The sequence below is a fragment of the Microcebus murinus genome, chromosome 20 (assembly GCF_040939455.1).
Source record: "Microcebus murinus isolate Inina chromosome 20, M.murinus_Inina_mat1.0, whole genome shotgun sequence".
NCBI classification, from domain to species: Eukaryota; Metazoa; Chordata; class Mammalia; order Primates; family Cheirogaleidae; genus Microcebus; species Microcebus murinus.
Genome location: NC_134123.1, coordinates 29,722,720 through 29,742,755, shown reverse-complemented (window position 1 = coordinate 29,742,755; position 20,036 = coordinate 29,722,720). Strand labels below are relative to the sequence as shown.

At 50.7% G+C, this 20,036-nt stretch overlaps 1 protein-coding gene across 1 annotated transcript in view; it reads left to right on the top strand.

The window, feature by feature from the left end:
- The window catches only part of LOC105861207 (polycystin-1-like protein 2), an 88,750-nt gene extending 71,983 nt beyond the window's left edge, over positions 1 to 16,767 (top strand). Inside the window, exons 35-43 of the mRNA XM_012746570.2 lie at positions 365 to 550; positions 1,633 to 1,960; positions 4,178 to 4,311; positions 6,554 to 6,681; positions 9,167 to 9,327; positions 11,111 to 11,321; positions 12,020 to 12,121; positions 12,350 to 12,481; positions 16,606 to 16,767. Of these exons, the coding sequence (XP_012602024.2) occupies positions 365 to 550; positions 1,633 to 1,960; positions 4,178 to 4,311; positions 6,554 to 6,681; positions 9,167 to 9,327; positions 11,111 to 11,321; positions 12,020 to 12,121; positions 12,350 to 12,481; positions 16,606 to 16,767 (1,544 nt within the window). The remainder of the gene's footprint in view (positions 1 to 364; positions 551 to 1,632; positions 1,961 to 4,177; positions 4,312 to 6,553; positions 6,682 to 9,166; positions 9,328 to 11,110; positions 11,322 to 12,019; positions 12,122 to 12,349; positions 12,482 to 16,605) is intronic.
- Positions 16,768 to 20,036: the final 3,269 nt, after the last annotated feature.

Below are 20,036 nucleotides of genomic sequence, written 5' to 3'. Positions count from 1 at the left end.
ACTGTTTTAAGTGCTTATAAGGGGGATGTTAACTAATCCCTCCGCCACAAGCCCATGTCCTAGAGCTACTGTGTGGCCATTTCACAGATGCAGAGAGTGAGGCTCGGAGGGTTGGAGGCACTTGCAAAGGGCACTTGGATACACAGGGGCAGAGCCAGGATTTGCACCCGAGCAGGAGGTCCCGTGGTCTGTGACTTTATGCCTCTCTGCTGCCTCCATAAGCATTGGTTCCATTGTCACCAGAGTGGCCAGGGCTGGTCTGGGTGGCCTCGACTGTCCTGAGCCCAGGCACAGTTGCATTTCCTGCCCCGGACTGGGTGGAAGGCGGGGGCCCTGCCTGACGGGGCTGTGCCTGCCCCCGCAGCGTACCTGGGCTTCCTGTGGATGCTGCTGCTGGTGGCCTACGGGCAGAGGGACCCCAGCACCTACCACTTCCACCGGCACCTCGAGCGCAGCTTCACCACAGGCTTCTCCGCCGTGCTGAGCTTCAGAGAGTTCTTTGAATGGGCCAACACCACCCTCGTGAGCAACCTGTACAGTCCTCTCCCAGGTACAGTCCCCCGGCCCTGGGACCATGTGCCAGCCTCCTTGCACGTGCGTCTGCCGATGGACAGGCGTGGGGCAACATCAAGGCAATGCTACGAGGTTGATGTCAACCGCGGCCTCGTAAGAAAACCAACCACGGCCGGGCGTGGTGGCTCACGCCTGTAATCCTAGCTCTCTGGGAGGCCGAGGCGGGAGGATCGCTCGAGGTCAGGAGTTCGAAACCAGCCTGAGCAAGAGTGAGACCCCGTCTCTCTATAAATAGAAAGAAATTAATTGGCCAACTAATATATATACAAAAATTAGCCGGGCATGGTGGTACATGCCTGTAGTCCCAGCTACTCGGGAGGCAGAGGCAGGAGGATCGCTTGAGCCCAGGAGTTTGAGGTTGCTGTGAGCTAGGCTGACACCAGGGCACTCACTCTAGCCTGGGCAACAGAGTGAGACTCTGTCTCAATAAAAAGAAAGAAAAAGAAAACCAACCACCGCAGGACCCCATGCTTTGAAGGGGAGACCCTCAGAAGGCTGTGCTTGCACAGGGAGGGTCCTTTTCCCCTCCCCGTCCCCCTCCCTGTCATCCCCCCCCATGCAGAGTGGAGAAGGTGCTCAGTTCTAAATGAGAGATAACTGAGCGTGGATCAGCCAGGCAAAAACAATGTGCCGGACAGAAGGAGCAACTGAGGACAGTCCAGCCTGACACGGTGGCACGTTCCCGGCACTACAGGGAGCGAGTGTGCCTGCCATGTAGGATTGAGGCTAAGGAGCAGTGAGAAGCAAAGCAGGGCGGATAAACAGGGCCCAGATCACAAGGGACCTCGGAAGCGCCTGTTTTATCTTCAAGGAAACGGGCGCCACTGAAGGTTTCCCCACGAGCGACCAGCGTCGATCTCATGCGGCGTAAGAAGGATTGTTCTGGAAGCACGGGGAGCCGCAGCAGAGCGTGGCCAAGTTAGGAAGCTGGGGAGACCCGCAGGGGCTGTGTAGGGACAAGGGCCAGTGCTGAGGGAGAGAAGGGGATGGCGCACGAAACGCGGAAGAAGTAGAGCTGATGGGACGTGCTAGGTTCACCCACCTGGTTTTCATCTTCAGGCTTTGTCACCGACGGGAACTCCAAGCTGGTTGGCGGCGCCCAGATTCGCCAAGTGAGGGTCCGGCAAAGCTCTTGCCCTCTTGCCCGGCAGCTGCAGGCTTCTCTTGACGGATGCCGTGCGCCATATTCCCTGGATGTCGAAGACCTGGCAGACTACGGGGAAGGCTGGAATGCCTCCGCCCTCAATAGCAGCGATGGCTTTCCCCAGGCTTGGCAATACCAGAGCCAGAGCCAACGTCGAGGGTATCCCATGTGGGGCAAACTCACTGTGTACCGGGGAGGAGGCTACGTGGTCCCCTTGGGGACCGATCGCCAAAGTGCATTAAGGTAAGGCCGCCTCGATTCCTCTGCTGCCGAGCGAAGCCTTTTGCAAGAGTCCATGTCTCACTGGGGGATGCAGCCTTCAAAACAAGGCTAAGCCAAGTTCATTCATGTCCTGGTAGGAGGGGTTGGGGGGTTCAGAATCATTCAGGGTCATATTTTCAGGCCCCTAGAAACTATACCATCTCAGAGTTGGAAGGGAAGTCCATCTCCAGCATGCTCAGCCTGATTGCCTCTGCTAGAATCAGTCCAGAGACGGGGAGCTCACTACCACGCAATGCAGTCCACTGTTAGACAAGAAGAAAGTGGTTAACGCTCTGTCGAGAATCATGCAAAGTGTGAGATTTTTATCCTACTTGTAAGCCAACAAGCTAGTCTGTTACCATTTCATGCCTGCTGGAAGAAGACACAAGACTCCCGGGTCAGAGACAAAAGATTTTGATTCAGCAAAAGCAGCAACAGAACATCACATTGGGTTGAGTGAGCCTCTGCATAAGGCCATGCCTGCATGTGCCAAAACACTGAGCTTGGGGCATTCATTGTTTTTCTAGCAGCAAAACCAAGCCTGCTGTTTGTTCAAAGGAAGACATCCCCTCATCCCTGAAGGTCGCTCACTGCAAACACAGCCCTGAGAAATGGCCTAGGAAAAGCCCAGCCAGGGTGTGCATTCCTGGAATGCCCAGTAAGAACGCGCAGTGACGCCCCATGTCCAGGCAGACTGACTCTCTCAACACGCCCTAGATCAGGCGTCCTCAAACTACGGCCCGTGGGCCACGTGCAGGCCACCTAGCACATTTGTCCAGCCCGCCAGGTGTTTTTGCCCCCGCTGCCTGTCCTGCTTAGCAGCCGACTCGCACCCAGCCCACAGGGCGCACTCTCCAACCGTCTGAGGGACAGTGAACTGGCCCCCTGTTTAAAAAGTTTGAGGACCCCTGCCCTAGATGCAGAGAGCCCTGGATTTGGAACCCCCGCACTGTTCCTTCTAGCTGTGTAGCCCAGGAAAACTAGTAGACCTGTGTGGACGTCAGTTTCCTCCACTGTATGCGTGTAGTACCTGGGGCGTTTGTGACAGCTGAGCCTGTGTCCTGCCCACAGACACAGTAATGGGTCTCCCAGGGTTCAGGAGTAAGTCTACTTCAGGACTGAAGACATCTTCTCTCTCTGCTTCTGTGTACCAAGCATGCAGACCCGCTGGGGGCACAATGTCACTGGAATAATAATCCCCCCTCTCCCTACCCACAACACACATGCGCACAAACTATTCGACTTTTCTCTCCTCCCAATGATCTGGAACACACCTTCAAAGGTGAAGAAACCGAGGCCTGCACAAGTTATTAGCTTGCCCAAGAGGCATCCAGGATTTGAACCCAGGTGCCTCCACCACCTCTGGGCATGTGCTCTTCCTGCCACACCAACCTAACAGAGCCCCAGGAACTGGTGTCACAGGGGCTGCCTGCCCAGCGGGACCCCCACAGCTGCAGCTGCTGCCTGCCTAACCCCTGGTGTTTCACGTGATTTCTCTAACACCAGCGCTCTCAAGCTTAAAAAAGCATCAGAAGGCCAGGAGTGGTGGCTCACGCCTATAATATTAGCACTCTGGGAGGCCAAGGCGGGCAGATCACTCAAGGTCAGGAGTTCAAAACCAGCCTGAGCAAGAGCGAGACCCCGTCTCTCCTATAAATAGAAAGAAATTAATTGGCCAACTAAAAATATATAGAAAAAAATTAGCCGGGCGTGGTGGCGCATGCCTGTAGTCCCAGCTACTCGGGAGGTTCAGGCAGGAGGATCACTTGAGCCCAGGAGTTTGAGGTTGCTGTGAGCTAGGCTGATGCCACGGCACTCTAGCCCAGGCAACAGAGTGAGACTATGTCTCAAAAAAAAAAAAAAATTAAAAAGCATTGGAAGTGCCTGGCGGGGCGCCTCAAAGCTCCCATCCCAGGCTCTACCCCAGAGCTTCGGACTCAGAAGTCTGGGATGGGCCCGAGAATCTGCATTTCCCAGATAATGCCGATATGCTGGGCTGGGGACCACACTTTGAGAACCTCGCCATTGGCTGCAAACTGTGACCACTCCCAGTGGCAGCCCCAGTGGCCCCGTGGCCCAGGGAGCGGATTGGAAGCAGAGAGAGAAGTTCAGACAGGAAGCCCCAGCGCCATCAAGGGGCAGAGGGGACAGGGAGACCCTGCAGGGAGGAGACGCTCCAAATGCCCCTCTTCCCCACAGAGTCCTCCGGTATCTCTTTGACAACACCTGGCTGGACACGCTGACCAGAGCCGTGTTCGTGGAGTTCACCGTCTACAATGCCAACGTCAACCTGTTCTGCATCGTCACGCTGATGTTGGAGACAAGTGCGCTGGGTGGGCAGCCGCGCCCGGGACCCCGCTGCAGCGTCCCCGAAGATGGGCACCCCTGCCCCCGGGCGAGGGCTCCTGACCCCTCCGCCCGCCCACCCCAGGGCCAGAGCTCCGGGGCAAATTGTTGTTTGGGAAATTTGGGGGTGGGTCTTTGTTCTCCCCGCAGTTGTGGATCACCGGGCCCCCAAAGGCAGCACATTCGGGCTTCTCCAGTTTAATTCCCCACTTCTGTCTGGCCTGGTCTCCCAAATTGTCCCAAAGGAGCTCAGTTGGGGTCTGAAAGCCACTTATCCCATGGCCTATTCCTGAGCTTCCCACTCTACTGGGTGGGGTCAGGGAACTGGCAGTGAGGGCTGGGGAGAGAGAGGGTAACCTGGTAACAGATAACATCAACTAAAATAATATTTTCCAACTGGTACATCAATCTATAATGCAAAGTACATTTTATATCATAATCTAACACACACACACACACACACACTCGGCTGAGACAAAGGATCACAATTAACATTTACCTTAACTGCATGTGATGAACTCTTATATTTTGTGTTCTGTTCTATTTCTTTCTCCTCCTCCCTTCTACCCCTTTTTAAAATGCTAACCTCAATCTACTAGAAAATATCAACCTAAACCCTGTTCAGCTAATGATCAATTTGCCTAAAACCGAACCTCCTCTCCATTAACAACCAAAACTTTTAAAAAATGTTAAATTACATTTTTAATTGCAAAAGTGATACATTTTTGTGCTTCTGATTGATTGATTGATTGAGACAGAGTCTCACTCTGTTGCCCAGGTGAGTGCCGTGGCATCAGCCTAGCTCACAGCAACCTCTAATCCTGGGTTCAAGCGATCTCCTGCCCCAGCTTCCCCAGTAGCTGGGACTACAGGTACATGCCACTATGTCCGGCTAATATTTTCTATTTTTAGTAGAGACGAGGTCTCACTCTTGCTGAGGCTGGTCTTAAACCCCTGAGCTCAAGCGATCCTCCCTCCTCGGCCTCCCAGAGTGCTAGGATTACAGGTGTGAGCCACCTCTCCCGTACTGTTTTTGCTTTCTTAAAAAAACATACAGAAGTGTATAAAGTGGCCCAGCGTGGTGGCTCACACCTGTAATCCTAGCACTCTGGGAGGTAGAGGCGGGAGGATCACTCAAGGTCAGGAGTTCAAAACCAGCCTGAGCAAGAGCGAGACCCAGTCTCTAAAAAAATAGAAAGAAATTAATTGGCCAACTAAAAATATATAGAAAAAATTAGCCGGGCATGGTGGCTCATGCCTGTAGTCCCAGCTACTCGGGAGGCTGAGGCAGGAGGATTGCTTGAGCCCGGGGCAGTTTGAGGTTGCTGTGAGCTAGGCTGATGCCACGGCACTCTAGCCCCAAGCAAAAAAGAAAAAAAAAAAAAAAGAAGTGTGTAAAGTGAAAAGTGAAAGGATTTCATCTTCCATTATCATTCCCCACTGCCCATAATTTCTTTGAAATCCTTTTTTGGGGCTTATTTGTATGTCTTTTGTTCTCCTATCTTTTTGCTACCTTTTTGGCTTTAAATAACTTAATCTCTTAAACAACTTACCCAAAACCATACCTGAATGAATTATGCATTTCAAGTATGAGGTGGGCTTTTTGGGTCTGGCGGATTCAGCAGGTCACTAATATGGTCAAGGACTCGATTGTTTCCGTCTCTTTGTTGTCATCCTTGGGGCTGGCTTTGTCTTCATAGGCTTTACCCTTACTAGTCACATTGGTTTAAAACATCATTACCAAAAAATCGTTACAAAACAAAAATGACAAAAACAAAACCAAAAATAAATAAATAAGAAAAAGACACTCGAATGGATGAAAATGATCCAAAAGAAGGCTGACTTTTCAGGCCTATTGGCCACTAGGTGAACTGATCTTCAGTGAAGTGTCTTTAGATGAAACAGCTTTAAATGAGCCACCTTGGAGTGACTTGTCATTAAGTGGGTGCTTTGGCTGGAGGGGACTATGTGCCCAAATGGTGACACCCAATGCAGAGAGTAGGGGTGGACCTTCCACTCCAGTGTCCTCTGTTCTTTCTGGTGTGTCTACTGTCTTTGGCATCCACCACCCAGGTCTTTGGGTTTGAAGGACCATCATCTTCTCCTTTGCCCCGCCAGCCCTCCAAAGGGTCTCAGCATGAGACATCCCACCTGATGGCCTCTAGGCAGAAGCCACTGCTCTGACCGGGCAGATGGCCAGGCAAGAGCAGAATGCACTTTGCTTCCTAGGTACCTTCTTTGCACACTCGGCCCTGCAGACGCTCCGCCTGTACCCCTTCACCAATGGCTGGCACCCCTTCGTGGTGGCAGCAGAGCTTATCTACTTCCTCTTCCTCCTCTACTACATGGTGGTGCAGGTAAGGGGTGTGCTCGTGGCTCCACGGGCAGGGCTGGAGGTGGGGGTGTGCCTGGCACCTCTCCATCACCCCTTTCCTCTTCCATGGGGAGGGTCCAGGGAAGGGAGGGAAAAGGCTTTGCCTTAGGCATTTGCCCTGGTGACCTTTGGTCCCGTTGGTCTCCAGGGTTAATCCAGGCTGCCATCTGCAGCCTCACGGGAAGGACCCAAGGCGGGCACTTCTCAGGAACTGAAGACTCAGCATGTTCCTTCCTGGGTGGGGACGGGGAGGATCATTGGTCCTGTTTCCGCTGAACCTAGACCTTCCAAAAAGCCAGAGTAGGGGGATAGAAGAGGGAGGGGTGGCTGTCCCCACAGAGCTGGGGGACCTCTGGACTGAGATTGTGGGGGCTCTCTTAGCATCTTTTGTTCTCGCCCATGATCCATGGGAATTAGGCAACATCCTCTTTATCACCTTTATGGCCACGTTGCACCACGAGGGTGCAGGTGTTGGTAACACTGAAGGCTAGAAGATGCTGGGAACACACCTAAAGCTGGTTATATGGCCCCTGCCTCCTCCCACCAAAAATGCAAACCAGATCCCTTAAAGGGGCACCTTGGCCATCCATCCCTCACTCCAGCAACTTCTCTAAAGCAAGGATGATATTTTTGAGTGCTGACTGTGTGGCTTCCCTCCTTTAACAACAAGAGGAGAAAGGTCCTATTGGCTCCAATTTGCAGTATAGGAAACAAAAGTCCAGAGACATTAAGTAATTGATCCAAGGTCAGAATTTGAACCCAGAGATCCTGACCCTTGACCTTCACACTCCAGGCGTGGGCCACACCATCAGGTTTCAGAAAGCAGGCTCCCACGTGGGCTGTGGGCACCGCCGATGCAAGCCCCACCGCCAACAGCTATCCAAGAGCAAGGCAAGTCTCATGTCTCTAAGAACCTCAGAGGAGACCAGGGTACTGCCCACCTCCACACTCTGCCTGCAGCTGCTTTGCAAACTCAGTCTCCAAACCACACAGATCTGTCTCACAATACTGCTTGAGCAGTTTAAGAACTCTTCCCCTCTCTCCATCCCTTTCTTATGGAGGCAAACTTGGCCTCTCACTAAACACAAATCCTCCCTCCTTAAGAGAGGGTAGGACGAGGGGAATGGAATAAGCAACGAGAGATTCTCTGGAGTGGAAGAGAAGAAAGAGAAGGGGAGGCAGGGAGGCTGGGAACATGTACAGGACAATCCTTTTTGACCTGTGACATCTGTTGGGGAAGAATTAAAAACAAAGTCTCCTGCCAATCCAGAAAACCTCTCCAAAAGAGTAGAAAAGAGGCCGGGCGTGGTGGCTGACGCCTGTAATCCTAGCACTCTGGGAGGCCGAGGCGGGTGAATCGCTCAAAGTCAGGAGTTCGAAACCAGCCTGAGCAAAAGTGAGACACCCCCCCCCCCAGTCTCTATTAAAAATAAAAAGAAATTAATTGGACAACTACAAATATATGGAAAAAAATTGCCCAGGCATGGTGGCACACTCCTGTATTCCCAGCTACTCGGGAGACTGAGGCAGAAGGATTGCTTGAGCCCAGGGGTTTGAGGTTGCTGTGAGCCTGGGCAATAAAGTGAGACTCTGTCTCAGAAAAAAAAAAAAGAGTAGAAAAGGAAGAAAATAACCTTTCTTTTCATCTTGCAAAACTGAAACCACACCCCTCAAACAATAACTCCCATTTCTCCTTAAGAAAACAACTTTCATCATTGAATAAGCATCACAGCAGAATGTGATGGGCATCATACACAATCCAATAAAGAGATTGCAAAGACAAGAAGAAATCTCACCCTTTAATATAGCCAGGAAGACAAAACACGTTACATGCATGTTCTCAGGATAAATGATAAGGAATCCTCAGGTGAGAAGACTTGGCTGTGCCATTTGTCACCTTAGTCCATCCTAAGGTATTGGATTGCCACCTGTGTTTGTTAATTGCCTTTATCAAAAGGAAGAATAAACAATTGTTATGACAGGAGGTAGTCTTGCAACTTCATGGGGAAACTGGGAGATGGGGTGCTCTTGTCCTTGACAATTACATTGCCAAGAGGGGGGCCCCAAGTCCTCGAGAAAGATGTTCCTGTGCTGTAAAACTGGCAAGAGCCCTTGTTTCACTTTTAAGAAGATTTACCTACATCTGAAAGGGGCAGAGAAATAACTGACAATGGCACATTTTCTAAAGTCAATGCTCTATGAAAAAGGAGGGGTTGGGGGAGTCTCTCCCCCCTTTTTTGCACCAGAGAGAATTAGGGAATCGTATTTACTCTTACAAGTCCCGCCGCTGGGGTTAGTGATGGGTGCAGATGGGTCTGTGCACAAGGCTGGGGACAGTCTCCCGGGGCACTCTGCCTGTGCCTGTGGGGCTAGGGCTTGGGGACCTCCCCCACCGTCCTCCTGGGCAGTCAGAGAGCGGCCGCAGGGGAGGGGACAGACGTGGCTACATCCTTGGGCTCATTTTTCAGGGCAAGCTCATGAGGAGGCAGAAGTGGGGCTACTTCCGCAGCAAATGGAACCTTCTGGAACTGGCCATCATCTTGGCCAGTTGGAGCGCCCTGGCGGTGTTTGTGAAGAGGGCCATCCTGGCGGAGCGCGACATCCAGCGCTGCCGGACCCACCGGGAGGAGTAAGTGGCTATCTCCTCAGCCCCAGGTCCCTCCCCTGGCCGCCTTCCTCCAGCTCTGAGGCCCAGGGTTCCCAGCAAGGCTTTGGAATGCCGGGACCCTAGCGGAAATCACTGTGGCTGCCACCTAGATTCAGGTTTGGTGCCTGAAGCATGTACAGTTGGAGAGGATGCTTTTAATGTACCATCTTACTTCTGCAAATCTTACCAAAACGCAGGACCGTGTGGCATCCTGCCTAGGTCCCTGGCAGCCCTTTGGGGAGGGTCTTTGCGAATGATCATGCCCAGGAAAGTCGCCTCTGCTCCCATTTACTGAGTGTCCACTGTGTGCCCTGCAGGTTGTATTCACAACTGACAAAGATAGCGGTAATCATTGCCCCATGTAACAAAGACATTGAGGCTCAGAGACGTAATGTGACATCCTAAAGCTAAACCACACAGCTAAAATGTGTCACAGAAGAAATTTAAACCTAGCTCGTACGGCTCCAGGATTCTCTACCTTACTTGGAATCATTACGTTTCTTTCTGAGAGACAGAGTGTCGCTCTCTTGCCCAGGCTGGGTACAGTGCCATGTCATAGCTCGCTGTAACCTCAAACTCCTGGGCTCAATTGATCCTTCCGCCTCAGCCTCCTAAGCAGTTGGGACTATAGGTGCGGACCACCATGCCTGGCTAATTTAAAAATTTTTTGTAGCCGGGCGCGGTGGCTCACGCCTGTAATCCTAGCTCTTGGGAGGCTGAGGCGGGCGGATTGCTCAAGGTCAGGAGTTCGAAACCAGCCTGATCAAGAGCGAGACCCCATCTCTACTATAAATACAAAGAAATTAATTGGCCAACTGATATATATATATAAAAAAAAAAATTAGCTGGGCATGGTGGCGCATGCCTGTAGTCCCAGCTACTTGGGAGGCTGAGGCAGAAGGATCGCTCGAGCCCAGGAGTTTGAGGTTGTTGTGAGCTAGGCTGACGCCACGGCACTCACTCTAGCCTGGGCAACAAAGCGAGACTCTGTCTCAAAAAAAAAAAAAAATTTTTTTTGTAGAGGACAGGTGAGGTGGTTCATGTCTGTAATCCTAGAACTCTGGAAGGGGAAGGTGGGAGGATCAGTCGAGGTCAGGAGTTCGAGACAAGCCTGAGCAAGAGCGAGATCCCCATCTCTACTAAAAGAGAAAAAAAATTACCTGAGCAACTAAAAACAAACAAAAAAGATTAGCCAGGCATGGTGGCGCATGCCTGTAGTCCCAGCTACGTGAGAGGCTGAGGCAGGAGGATCGCATGAGCCCAGGAGTTGGAGGTTGCTGTGAGCTAGGCTGACACCTGGCACTCTAGCCTGGGCAACGGAGTGAGAATCTGTCTCAAAAATTAAATTAAATTAAATTAAAAAAATAAAAGAAGACTGCTAGGTAATGGCCCCAAGAACTAGCTCCTGAGTCCCTGTGACCATATTATAATCTTTATCGCCATCACCATCATCGTCACCATCAACATAAACATCCTCATCACTTTCATCCCCATCATCATCATCATCACCATCATCGTCACCAGCCCCACCATCATCATCACTCTTGTCCCCATCATCACCACCACTATCACCGTCATCACCACCTGGCTGGGGGAAGTGGGACACCATGTCTCCCAGACCTATTTCTGCACATGATGGCCTCTGAGGCCATGGTGAGTCTCATCCTGCACCCTAGATGGTGATAAGCCTACTCTTGCATCCCGCTGAGGTCTGGCTGACCTGCTCACAGTCCCTGAGACCCAGCCTTCCCACCTTGTCCCCCAGGGGAGTCAGTTTCAGCGAGACAGCAGCAGCGGACGCTGCCCTTGGCTACATCATTGCCTTCCTGGTGCTCCTGTCCACGGTGAAGCTCTGGCATCTGCTCAGGCTGAATCCCAAAATGAACATGATCACAGCAGCCCTACGCCGTGCCTGGGGTGACATTTCAGGCTTTGTTGTTGTCATCCTCACCATGCTCCTGGCATACTCCATTGCAGTGAGTGGCTCCTTTGGGAAAACCTCGGGGCTGGTCTCCGTGGAAGCCAAGGCTACTGGGTGGTGGTGGAGCAGGGGCTGCAGGGACATTGCAGCATCCTCTGGGACCAGAAGTCACCAACTCAGAGCCAGGCGATGCCGGGCCTCCTTTTGACACCACAGCCCTGAGAGAGTCTCAGGGGAGGGGTGCTGTAAAGTAGGGGAACCCCCACTATCCATCCAGCCCAAATTCCCCAGAGTCCAGTTTCATTGCTGAGTCTTCGGGGAGCCATTTGGGGAACGCAGCAGTGGCTTAGCAGGTGGTTGCACGAGCACCCTCTCGTGTGGTAGCTGCAGCCCAGGACAGGCTGGGAACATAGCAGAGGGCCCGGATGAGGTCATCTGGGTAGGCACTTCCAGAACACAACAGACGCACGCACACGCGCACACACACACAAGTGCACGTATGCAGGCGCTGATGCCCACACAAGTACACATGCACACTTGCACATCAGCACACGCATGCGACTTTGCACACACGCATCCCACGCAGAACGGGCTGGCTGTGTACACACACCCACTCGTGCGCCACCGCGGACGGTTTTGTCAGGCCAGGCCAAAGGGGTGGCTGACACAGACCACCGACTCTACTGTCCAACACCAGGCTTTGGGGGGCTTCACGGCTCCTTTCCCTATTCATGAGTACTCTTTCCATGACAGTCAAACTTAATATTTGGTTGGAAACTCCGCTCCTACAAAACCCTCTTCGATGCGGCCGAAACGCTGATCAGCCTTCAGCTAGGAATCTTCAACTACGAGGAGGTAACGGGGTGGTGCGTGGACCCCCCCATGCCATGCCCGGGCTCTGTCCCCCTTCGCTAGACAGACAGCCCCATGCTGCAGCCCATAGGGGCGCTGGGACCCTGACCACAGGTGCCCGCACCTCTGCACCCAGCCCTTCCCGCTCCAGGCTTGCGGACTGAGGGCCAGTGGGGGGAGGTGGCCTCCAGGACACAGGACACCGGATGGCCCTAGCTCTCCTCCTGGCAGGTCCTGGACTACAGCCCCGTGCTCGGCTCCTTCCTCATTGGGTCCTGCATTGTTTTCATGACTTTTGTCGTGCTGAATCTCTTTATCTCTGTCATCCTGGTGGCCTTCAGCGAAGAACAAAAATGCCATCAGGTGAGTCCCTCAGGGCTGTTCTTCCTCAGCCATTAACCTTCAACGAGGAAGAGGCCTCAGACTTTAGAGGGACTTGACAGACCGCTGTAGCTCAAAGCCCTCATTTCACAGGAGGGGAAACTGAGGCACTGAAGGAGGATATGAATGCCCCCAAGATCGCAAGCAAGTGAGTGGGAGAGCTGGGACCAGATTCCCAGTTCAGGACTCTGTTCACTACCCCAGTGGTCCCTGCAGGCCTTTTGGAAACCGCTGCTGCCCCACCCGAGGCCAATACAAACAGAATCTCTGGGAGGAATGATCCAGGCATTGGTATTTTTGGAATCTCCCCAGGTGATTTTAATGTACAGCCAAGGTCAAGGGCCCCTAAGGCATTATGTTCTGAAACCTCAACCCTTGTCGGGTGGCGCTCAGACAGGAGCAAGTTGGCACCCCACCGTCAACCTTCCACCCACCAGGCTCCCTGCAGGAAGGAGGAAATGCAAACTGGACTGTGGATTTTTTTTTTTTTTTTTTGAGACAGAGTCTCATGCTGTCACCCGGGCTAACATGTCATGGTGTCAGCCTGGCTCACAGCAACCTCAAACCCCTGGGCTCAAGCAATCCTCCTGCCTCAGCTTCCTGAGTAGCTGGAACTACTGGCACTTGCCACCACACCTAAATAATTTTTTGTTTCTATTTTTATTTGCTCGGTTAATTTTTTCTACTTTTAGTAGAGCTAGGATGTCATTCTTGCTCAGGCTGGTCTTGAACTCCTGAACTCAAGCGATCCTCCTGCTTCAGCCTCCCAGCTGGTAGGATTATAGCGTGAGCCACCACACCCGGCCTTGACTGTGGATTAATAACAACCACTGGCTTACAGAAGGCTGTCTCCACATGGGAGTTGTGCTAAAGGCTTCCCACATATTATTTTATTTGATTCCCAAAACAGCTCAGTGAAATAGATATAATTACCCACAGTTTACAGAGAAGCAAACTGAGGCTCAGAGAGTTGAAATCACGGACCTAGGGCCACAGAGCTAGGAAGTAGTGAAGGTGGGATCCGAACCTGGGTCTGTCCCACTTGGACGTACTTTTTGTCCCTGCCCTTCCAGAGGTGCGGCTGTGTTAAGGGTGCCCTTGTCCTCAGCTCACCCTTCTCTTCCCAGCTGGAAGACTTCTGAAATCTGCACATCTAACAAAGAAACACTCATGACTCTGTCCTTCGATTTGTTCATTTCTGTCCAAGCGCCGTGATTTGGTGGTGGTGTATTTCAAAATTGCAAAACATTACAGAAAGGTGCTGTACTCCACAATGTTAAAGGATCATTTTAAAGAGAGAGGGACTTTTCTGGAAGCCAGGAAATTATTGACCTCAGGATGAAAGAATGACAGCCCCTCACCTTGTCCCCTCGTCTGTCACTGCTGGTCACTGGCACACCTGTAATGTGTCCTGGGTCTGTGCCTGAAAGGGAAAATGGAAACCGGTTTGTTCTTTTTTTCTACCCTACTCTCATTCAGCACAGAACACTTCTGTGACCAGATTTGTGGGGATTTTTCCCCTGTGCACCAAGCGGTTCTCCAGTGGAGACCAGCTGGGTGTCCTACACAGGTTGGGTATCCCCAATTTGAAAATCAGAAATCCAAAATGCTCCAAAATCCAAAAATTTTTGAGTGTCTGTGTGCCAACATGAGGCTAGAGGCTGGGAGTTCAAGACTAGCCTAGACAACATAGTGTGACCTCCATCTCTTTTTTTTTTTTTTTTTATTCCCTTGAAAATGTTAGGTGGAAAGTGTGACCCCCCATCTCTACAAAAATGGTGGTGCATGCCTACAGTCCCAGCTACTTGGAAGGCTCAGGCAGGAGGCACACTTGAGGCCAGGATTTGAGTGAACTATGTGAACTATGATTGCAGCACTGTACTTTGTCTCTAAAAATAACAACAATAAATAAATAAACAAATAGGAGGGTGGTTTAGATAATATGCAAATACTACACTATTTTATATCAGGGACTTGAGTATCTGAGAATCTTTTGGTGACCAGCCACACCCTGAGACCCTCTTGGAGCCCCACCCTAAGTTACCTCATTAGCATAATGTCTGGTGGGATAAAAAATGACTCATTAGGTAAAAGGTACTCCTGACATTCAGGAAATTTCAAGGAACCTGGGACAAAAATCAAATACATTTTTTTTTTTTTTTTTGAGACAGAGTCTCACTTTGTTGCCCAGGCTAGAGTGAGTGCCGTGGCGTCAGCCTGGCTCACAGCAACCTCAATCTCCGGGGCTCAGCGATCCTACTGCCTCAGCCTCCCGAGTAGCTGGGACTACAGGCATGTGCCACCATGCCCGGCTAATTTTTTGTATATATATTTTTAGTTGGTCAATTAATTTATTTCTATTTTTGGTAGAGACGGGGTCTCGCTCAGGCTGGTTTCGAACTCCTGACCTTGAGCAATCCGCCCGCCTCGGCCTCCCAAAGTGCTAGGATTACAGGCGTGAGCCACCGCGCCCGGCCCAAATACATTTTATATTATGCCACAGTGCACCTGCCCTGCCAAGTTCTGACTTGTTGAAACGATTTTGTAGTGTTTGGGAAACTTTTTCATTCTAGCGGGGAAGCAGACAGCATTATGAGGTCTGATATCCACACTCAAACTGTACCTTAATTTGGAGGTGTTGTCACAGGCAATTAGATGGACACTGTTAATGGAAATTACTTTTACAGAGTGGGTTCCTTGTGGTTGAAGACTGAACTCATCCGTTTTGCATAAATTCTTTCTTAAAATGAAGATATAATTCACATACTATAAAATGAGCCATTTTGAACTATCCAATTCAGTGTTCTTTAGTGTATTCCCAGAGTTGTACAGCCATCACTATCTAATTCCAGAACATTTTAATCACCCCAAAATGAAGTGTGATACCCATTAACAGTCACGCCCCATACTCCATGTCTGGACATTTCCTATAAAGGAAACCATACGATACGTGGCCTGTGTCTAGCTTCTTGCACCTATTGTCATGTTTTCAAGACACATCCAGGCCATAGCATGTATCAGCATGTCATTCTTTTTTATGGCTGAATAATATTCCACTGTGAGGGTATAACACAAATGTGTTTATCAGGTGACAGGCATTTGGATGGTTTCCATATTTGGCCCATTATAAATAGTGCTGCTATGGACATTCATGTACAGGCTTTTGAGTGGACACATGTTTTTACTTCTCTTGGGCATATACCTAGAAGTGAAATTTTTGGGCCATATGGTGACTCTACATTTGTTTGAGAAACTGCCATGTCATCTTCCAAGGCAGCTGCACTGTTTTAGATTCCCTGAAGCGAGGTGCAAGGGCTTTTGTACATAAATTCTTTTTTTTGAGACAGAGTCTCGCTTTGTTGCCCAGGCTAGAGTGAGTGCCGTGGCGTCAGCCTAGCTCACAGCAACCTCAAACTCCTGGGCTCAAGCGATCCTCCTGCCTCAGCCTCCCGAGTAGCTGGGACTACAGGCATGCGCCACCATGCCTGGCTAATTCTTTTTTCTATTTTTAGTTGTTTGGCTAATTTCTTTCTATTTATAGTAGAGAGCAATCCTCCTGCCTCGGCCTCCCAGAGTGCTAGGATTATAGGTGTGAGTTACCTCGCCTGGCCTTATTCTTCACTTTAAATCTTTCTATCTATCTATGGTTGAGCAGCGTGGGAAAGCTGGAGAGAAACATCTATTTAATTTTAAACTCCCCAGGGGCTAGGCCAGAAGGCAAACAGGGAAAGCAGAAGGAATAACATGAAAGAACAAAAGAAAGAGCCACTAGCAACACCCTAGAGGGAAATGGGGGCAGTCATCTCAGAAGTGGTTTCCCACTGCCTACGTTCAGATTCAGTAGCCCAGCCAAAGCTCTGGGAATGTAAGTGTTGCCCCCAAACCCCAGGCATCCCGGGCAGAGAGGAACAGGAAGCCACTGAGGATAAAGGAGGAAGCACACACCTTTGGGGTTCCTAGGAGGCCATCCCAACCCAAAATGACTCTGAACAGTGGAGTGACCTTAGGCTGGGACCAAATTGGACAAGAAAACCATGATTTCCCCTTAGAAAAGCCCCAAGAAAGGAGGGTTCTACATTCAGCCCTTGATTCTTTCTTTCTTGCAGCTGTCGGAAGACGGAGAGATTGCAGACTTGCTGCTGATGAAAATACTCAGTTTCCTGGGCATTAAATATAAAAGAGAAGAGCCTCAAAGCAGCAGTGAGCAGCCCGAGTCGCTGTCCCAGGCTCGGCCCCCTCAACCCCCACGAGCTTTGCCCAAGGTCTAAGCTGTCCGTACACCACCACCACCTCCGGGTGGGGAAGGCCACAGCCTCCTGCCTACGCTCACCAGTGATTCTATAGTCTCTCCAGGTCGCATGTCTTGTGTCTGCATTAGAGTTACCAAGCCCAGCAAGTAAAACAATGAGAATAACACAGACATACTTAGAATCGCCACTACCGTGAGAGTCTGTTTGTTCAAATGTCTCTCCTCCTAGAAATAAAACAAATACTGTACAGAACTTGGGAAAAAAAAAATCTCTACAGACTTAATTATTTCATCTTTTTTGTTGGTCAGGAGTTGCTTTTAAATTATTCTAATCCAAGGCTTCTCGAATTGCATCTGACAGATGCTAATGGGTGGTATGTTAGCTTCCCTGGAACAAAGTATCAAGAACTGGGTGGCTTAAAACAAGAGAAGTTTATTCTGTCCCAGTTCTGGAGCCTGGAAGTCTGAAATCACCATGTTGGCAGGGCCAGGTGCCCTCCGAGGACTCTAGGGAGGGTTCCTTCTTGCCTCTTTCAGCTCTGGGCGACCGCCAGCAAGCCTCGGTGTTCCTCGGCTAGCAGACACGTCACTCTCATCTTGCCGCGTGTCTTTCTCCTCCCTGTCTCTTCTCTTCTTACGAGGACACCAGTCCTGCTGGACTAGGGCCCAGCCTACTCCAGTATGGCCTCATCTTAACTGGTTACATCTGCAAGAACTCTATTTCCCAAATATAGTCATATTCTAAAGCACTAGGGCTTAGGACTTTGACATATCTCTTTCTGGGACACAATTCAATCCCCTAAACATGTCATCCTCCCAAAAAAAGTTTCTGAATCAAATAAAGGTAGGGAATATCAGGTTATAAAGGTTGCTTACACAGGTTCCTTAGCATGAAATTGTCAGAGGTTTTAATATGCTCAGTGTGTGGGGTGTACTATAGTCTCCCCCGAGCATGAGAGATGAAGCGAGTAATGATTCCCAAACTCCTCTGACCAAGGTATCTGGTACTGAAGCACCCTGCTCAGGGCTAGGGTTCCTTAGATGATACTTTGGGAACTGTCAATCTCCACCAGTGGTTTTCAACCTTGGAGTCACCAGACTTCATCCCAATACATCAGAATCTCTGGGCTTGAGCCCCAGGTGTTGTTTAAGTGCCTCAGGTGATTCCAGGTGCAGTCAGACTTGATAGCCATGGTCTAAATTCAGAGAGCCACAAGTCTAGACAATAAATGGCTTCCAAGTGTCAGTGCAGATGAGTGTACAGGGGAAAGGTTCCAGCATCTTTTCCAGCTCACCCTGTCTTGTCCCTCCTCCTCATATGCCCATTGTAGCAGATACTATAGGTTCCCGGCCCCTAATCCATTCTATGCTATTCTCTTTGCTATGAGAAACCCAACCTTGTTCAGGTAGCCACCTGCCCCTCCCCCACACGACCCAGGAAGGCCATCACAAGGTAAATCCTGTTGTGTCTTAGTAATGGTAATCCATTTCCATTATATAAAATCATTTGTTTTGGCCAAGCGTGGTGGCTCACGCCTGTAATCCTAGCACTCTGGGAGGCCGAGGTGATTGGATTACTCAAGGTCAGAAGTTGGAAACCAGCCTGAGCGAGACCACGTCTCTACTAAAAATAGAAAGAAATTAATTGACCAACTAAAACTATATATACAAAAAATTAGCCAAGCATAGTGGCGCATGCCTGTAGTCCCAGCTACTCGGGAGGCTGAGGCAGGAGGATCACTTGGACCAAGGAGATTGAGGTTGCTGTGAGCTAGGCTGATGCCATGGCACTCACTCTAGCCTGGGCAACAAAGTGAGACTCTGTCTCAAAAAAAAAAAAAGACTCTGTCTCAAAAAATAAAATAAAATAAAAAATTCATTTGTTTTATATAATTGTGATATTATAGAAGTAGTGACATTATAGAAAGTAGCCAAGATCTGGAGTTTAGGGTAGACCAGTGTAATCCAGTCAGCATCCCAGACAGGAAAGGACAGAGTTTAAGAGCAGCTGCTTTGTCAGCCTGGAGGTTAAGTCCTGCTACTGCCATCTAGGAGCTACTTAAGGTGTAAAATGTCTCCTCCATTCCTCTCCTGGGCAAGTTCCTCAACCTTTCTGAGCCTTATGAGATAAGTGTAATGCCCACCAGAATGGATTTTGGAGAGGATTAAAAAGATAAGGTGGGCAAGTGCCAGGCACATAGCAAGGGCTCAACAGATTGGTGATTATCTACTGAAAGGACAATGGTGTATGACAGCCCTTGCGAGCCGCTGCACAGATGTGCTGGCAATCCTAAATTTATAAGCAGGACGAAGCTCAGTGCAACAACATATGGGACCCCCAAACACACACACTCCAAGGTACCCGCGCTGTGGTACTGAAGGGGCAGAGTTTGAGGTGTTTTCCACACCAGTGTTTCCTTGCTGACCCATGCCCGATCCATAAAATCTGTATAGAAGGTGAGGTCTTCCCAGAACTTAATTTTCCTTCTGATTTCTTGGAGCAGGATGACAACTTTGACTTTTCTCGGAAGGCTGGTCACGGGGCTGGCTGATTAAGCAAGGAATTGTCCAGGCTGGGTCTCAACTCTCCGCCTTTTGAACACTCATGCATTAGAGACTGGCTCTGGTCCAGTGTCCATCAAGCCACTCCTGACCCTTGGATAAGCCTTTTCCTCTCTATGAGCTTCTTGATTCTGTCTGTCCCCTTCTGTAAAGTAATAAAGTGAGCTCCTGGGCTGTTTTCAGCAATTCAAAAAGTCAGAAGAACTGCATGTGGGTCTGCGCGACCTTGGCAACGCCCAACGACCCGGCCGTAGTGATTCTGGCTGGACTTGGCTGTGAGTCCAGGCCTGGGTGACCTCGATTCTCTGCAGCAGGGCTGCATCCTTTAACTGGACTGGGGCACCTTGCCTCCCCAGCACCCCAAAGCTCCCTGGCAAGACAATGTGCCGGCCCAGCAAAGCCGTGCCTGCCTGGAGCCACCCTCCCGGCGACGGTGACGACGCAGCCCTCGGCACACCCCGCGGGCCGGGCGGACCCCGGAGCTGCTGACCCCGCGCTTGCACTTGCCCAGAAGCGACGCCCAGGGCAAGGCCCCGCCCCCTTCTCCCGGCGGCCCGCCGCGCTAGTCTCCGCCCCGCGGCGCCGCTGCATCCGGGCTTCAGGCTCGTCCAAATGTCCACGCCCCTCTCGCCCGTCGCCCTATCAGCCATAGCGCCAGGCCAGGGAGTCCCCGGCCCCCCCGAGCGCTGCCCAATCAGGCTCCGCAAGGCCCCGCCCCCTGCGCAG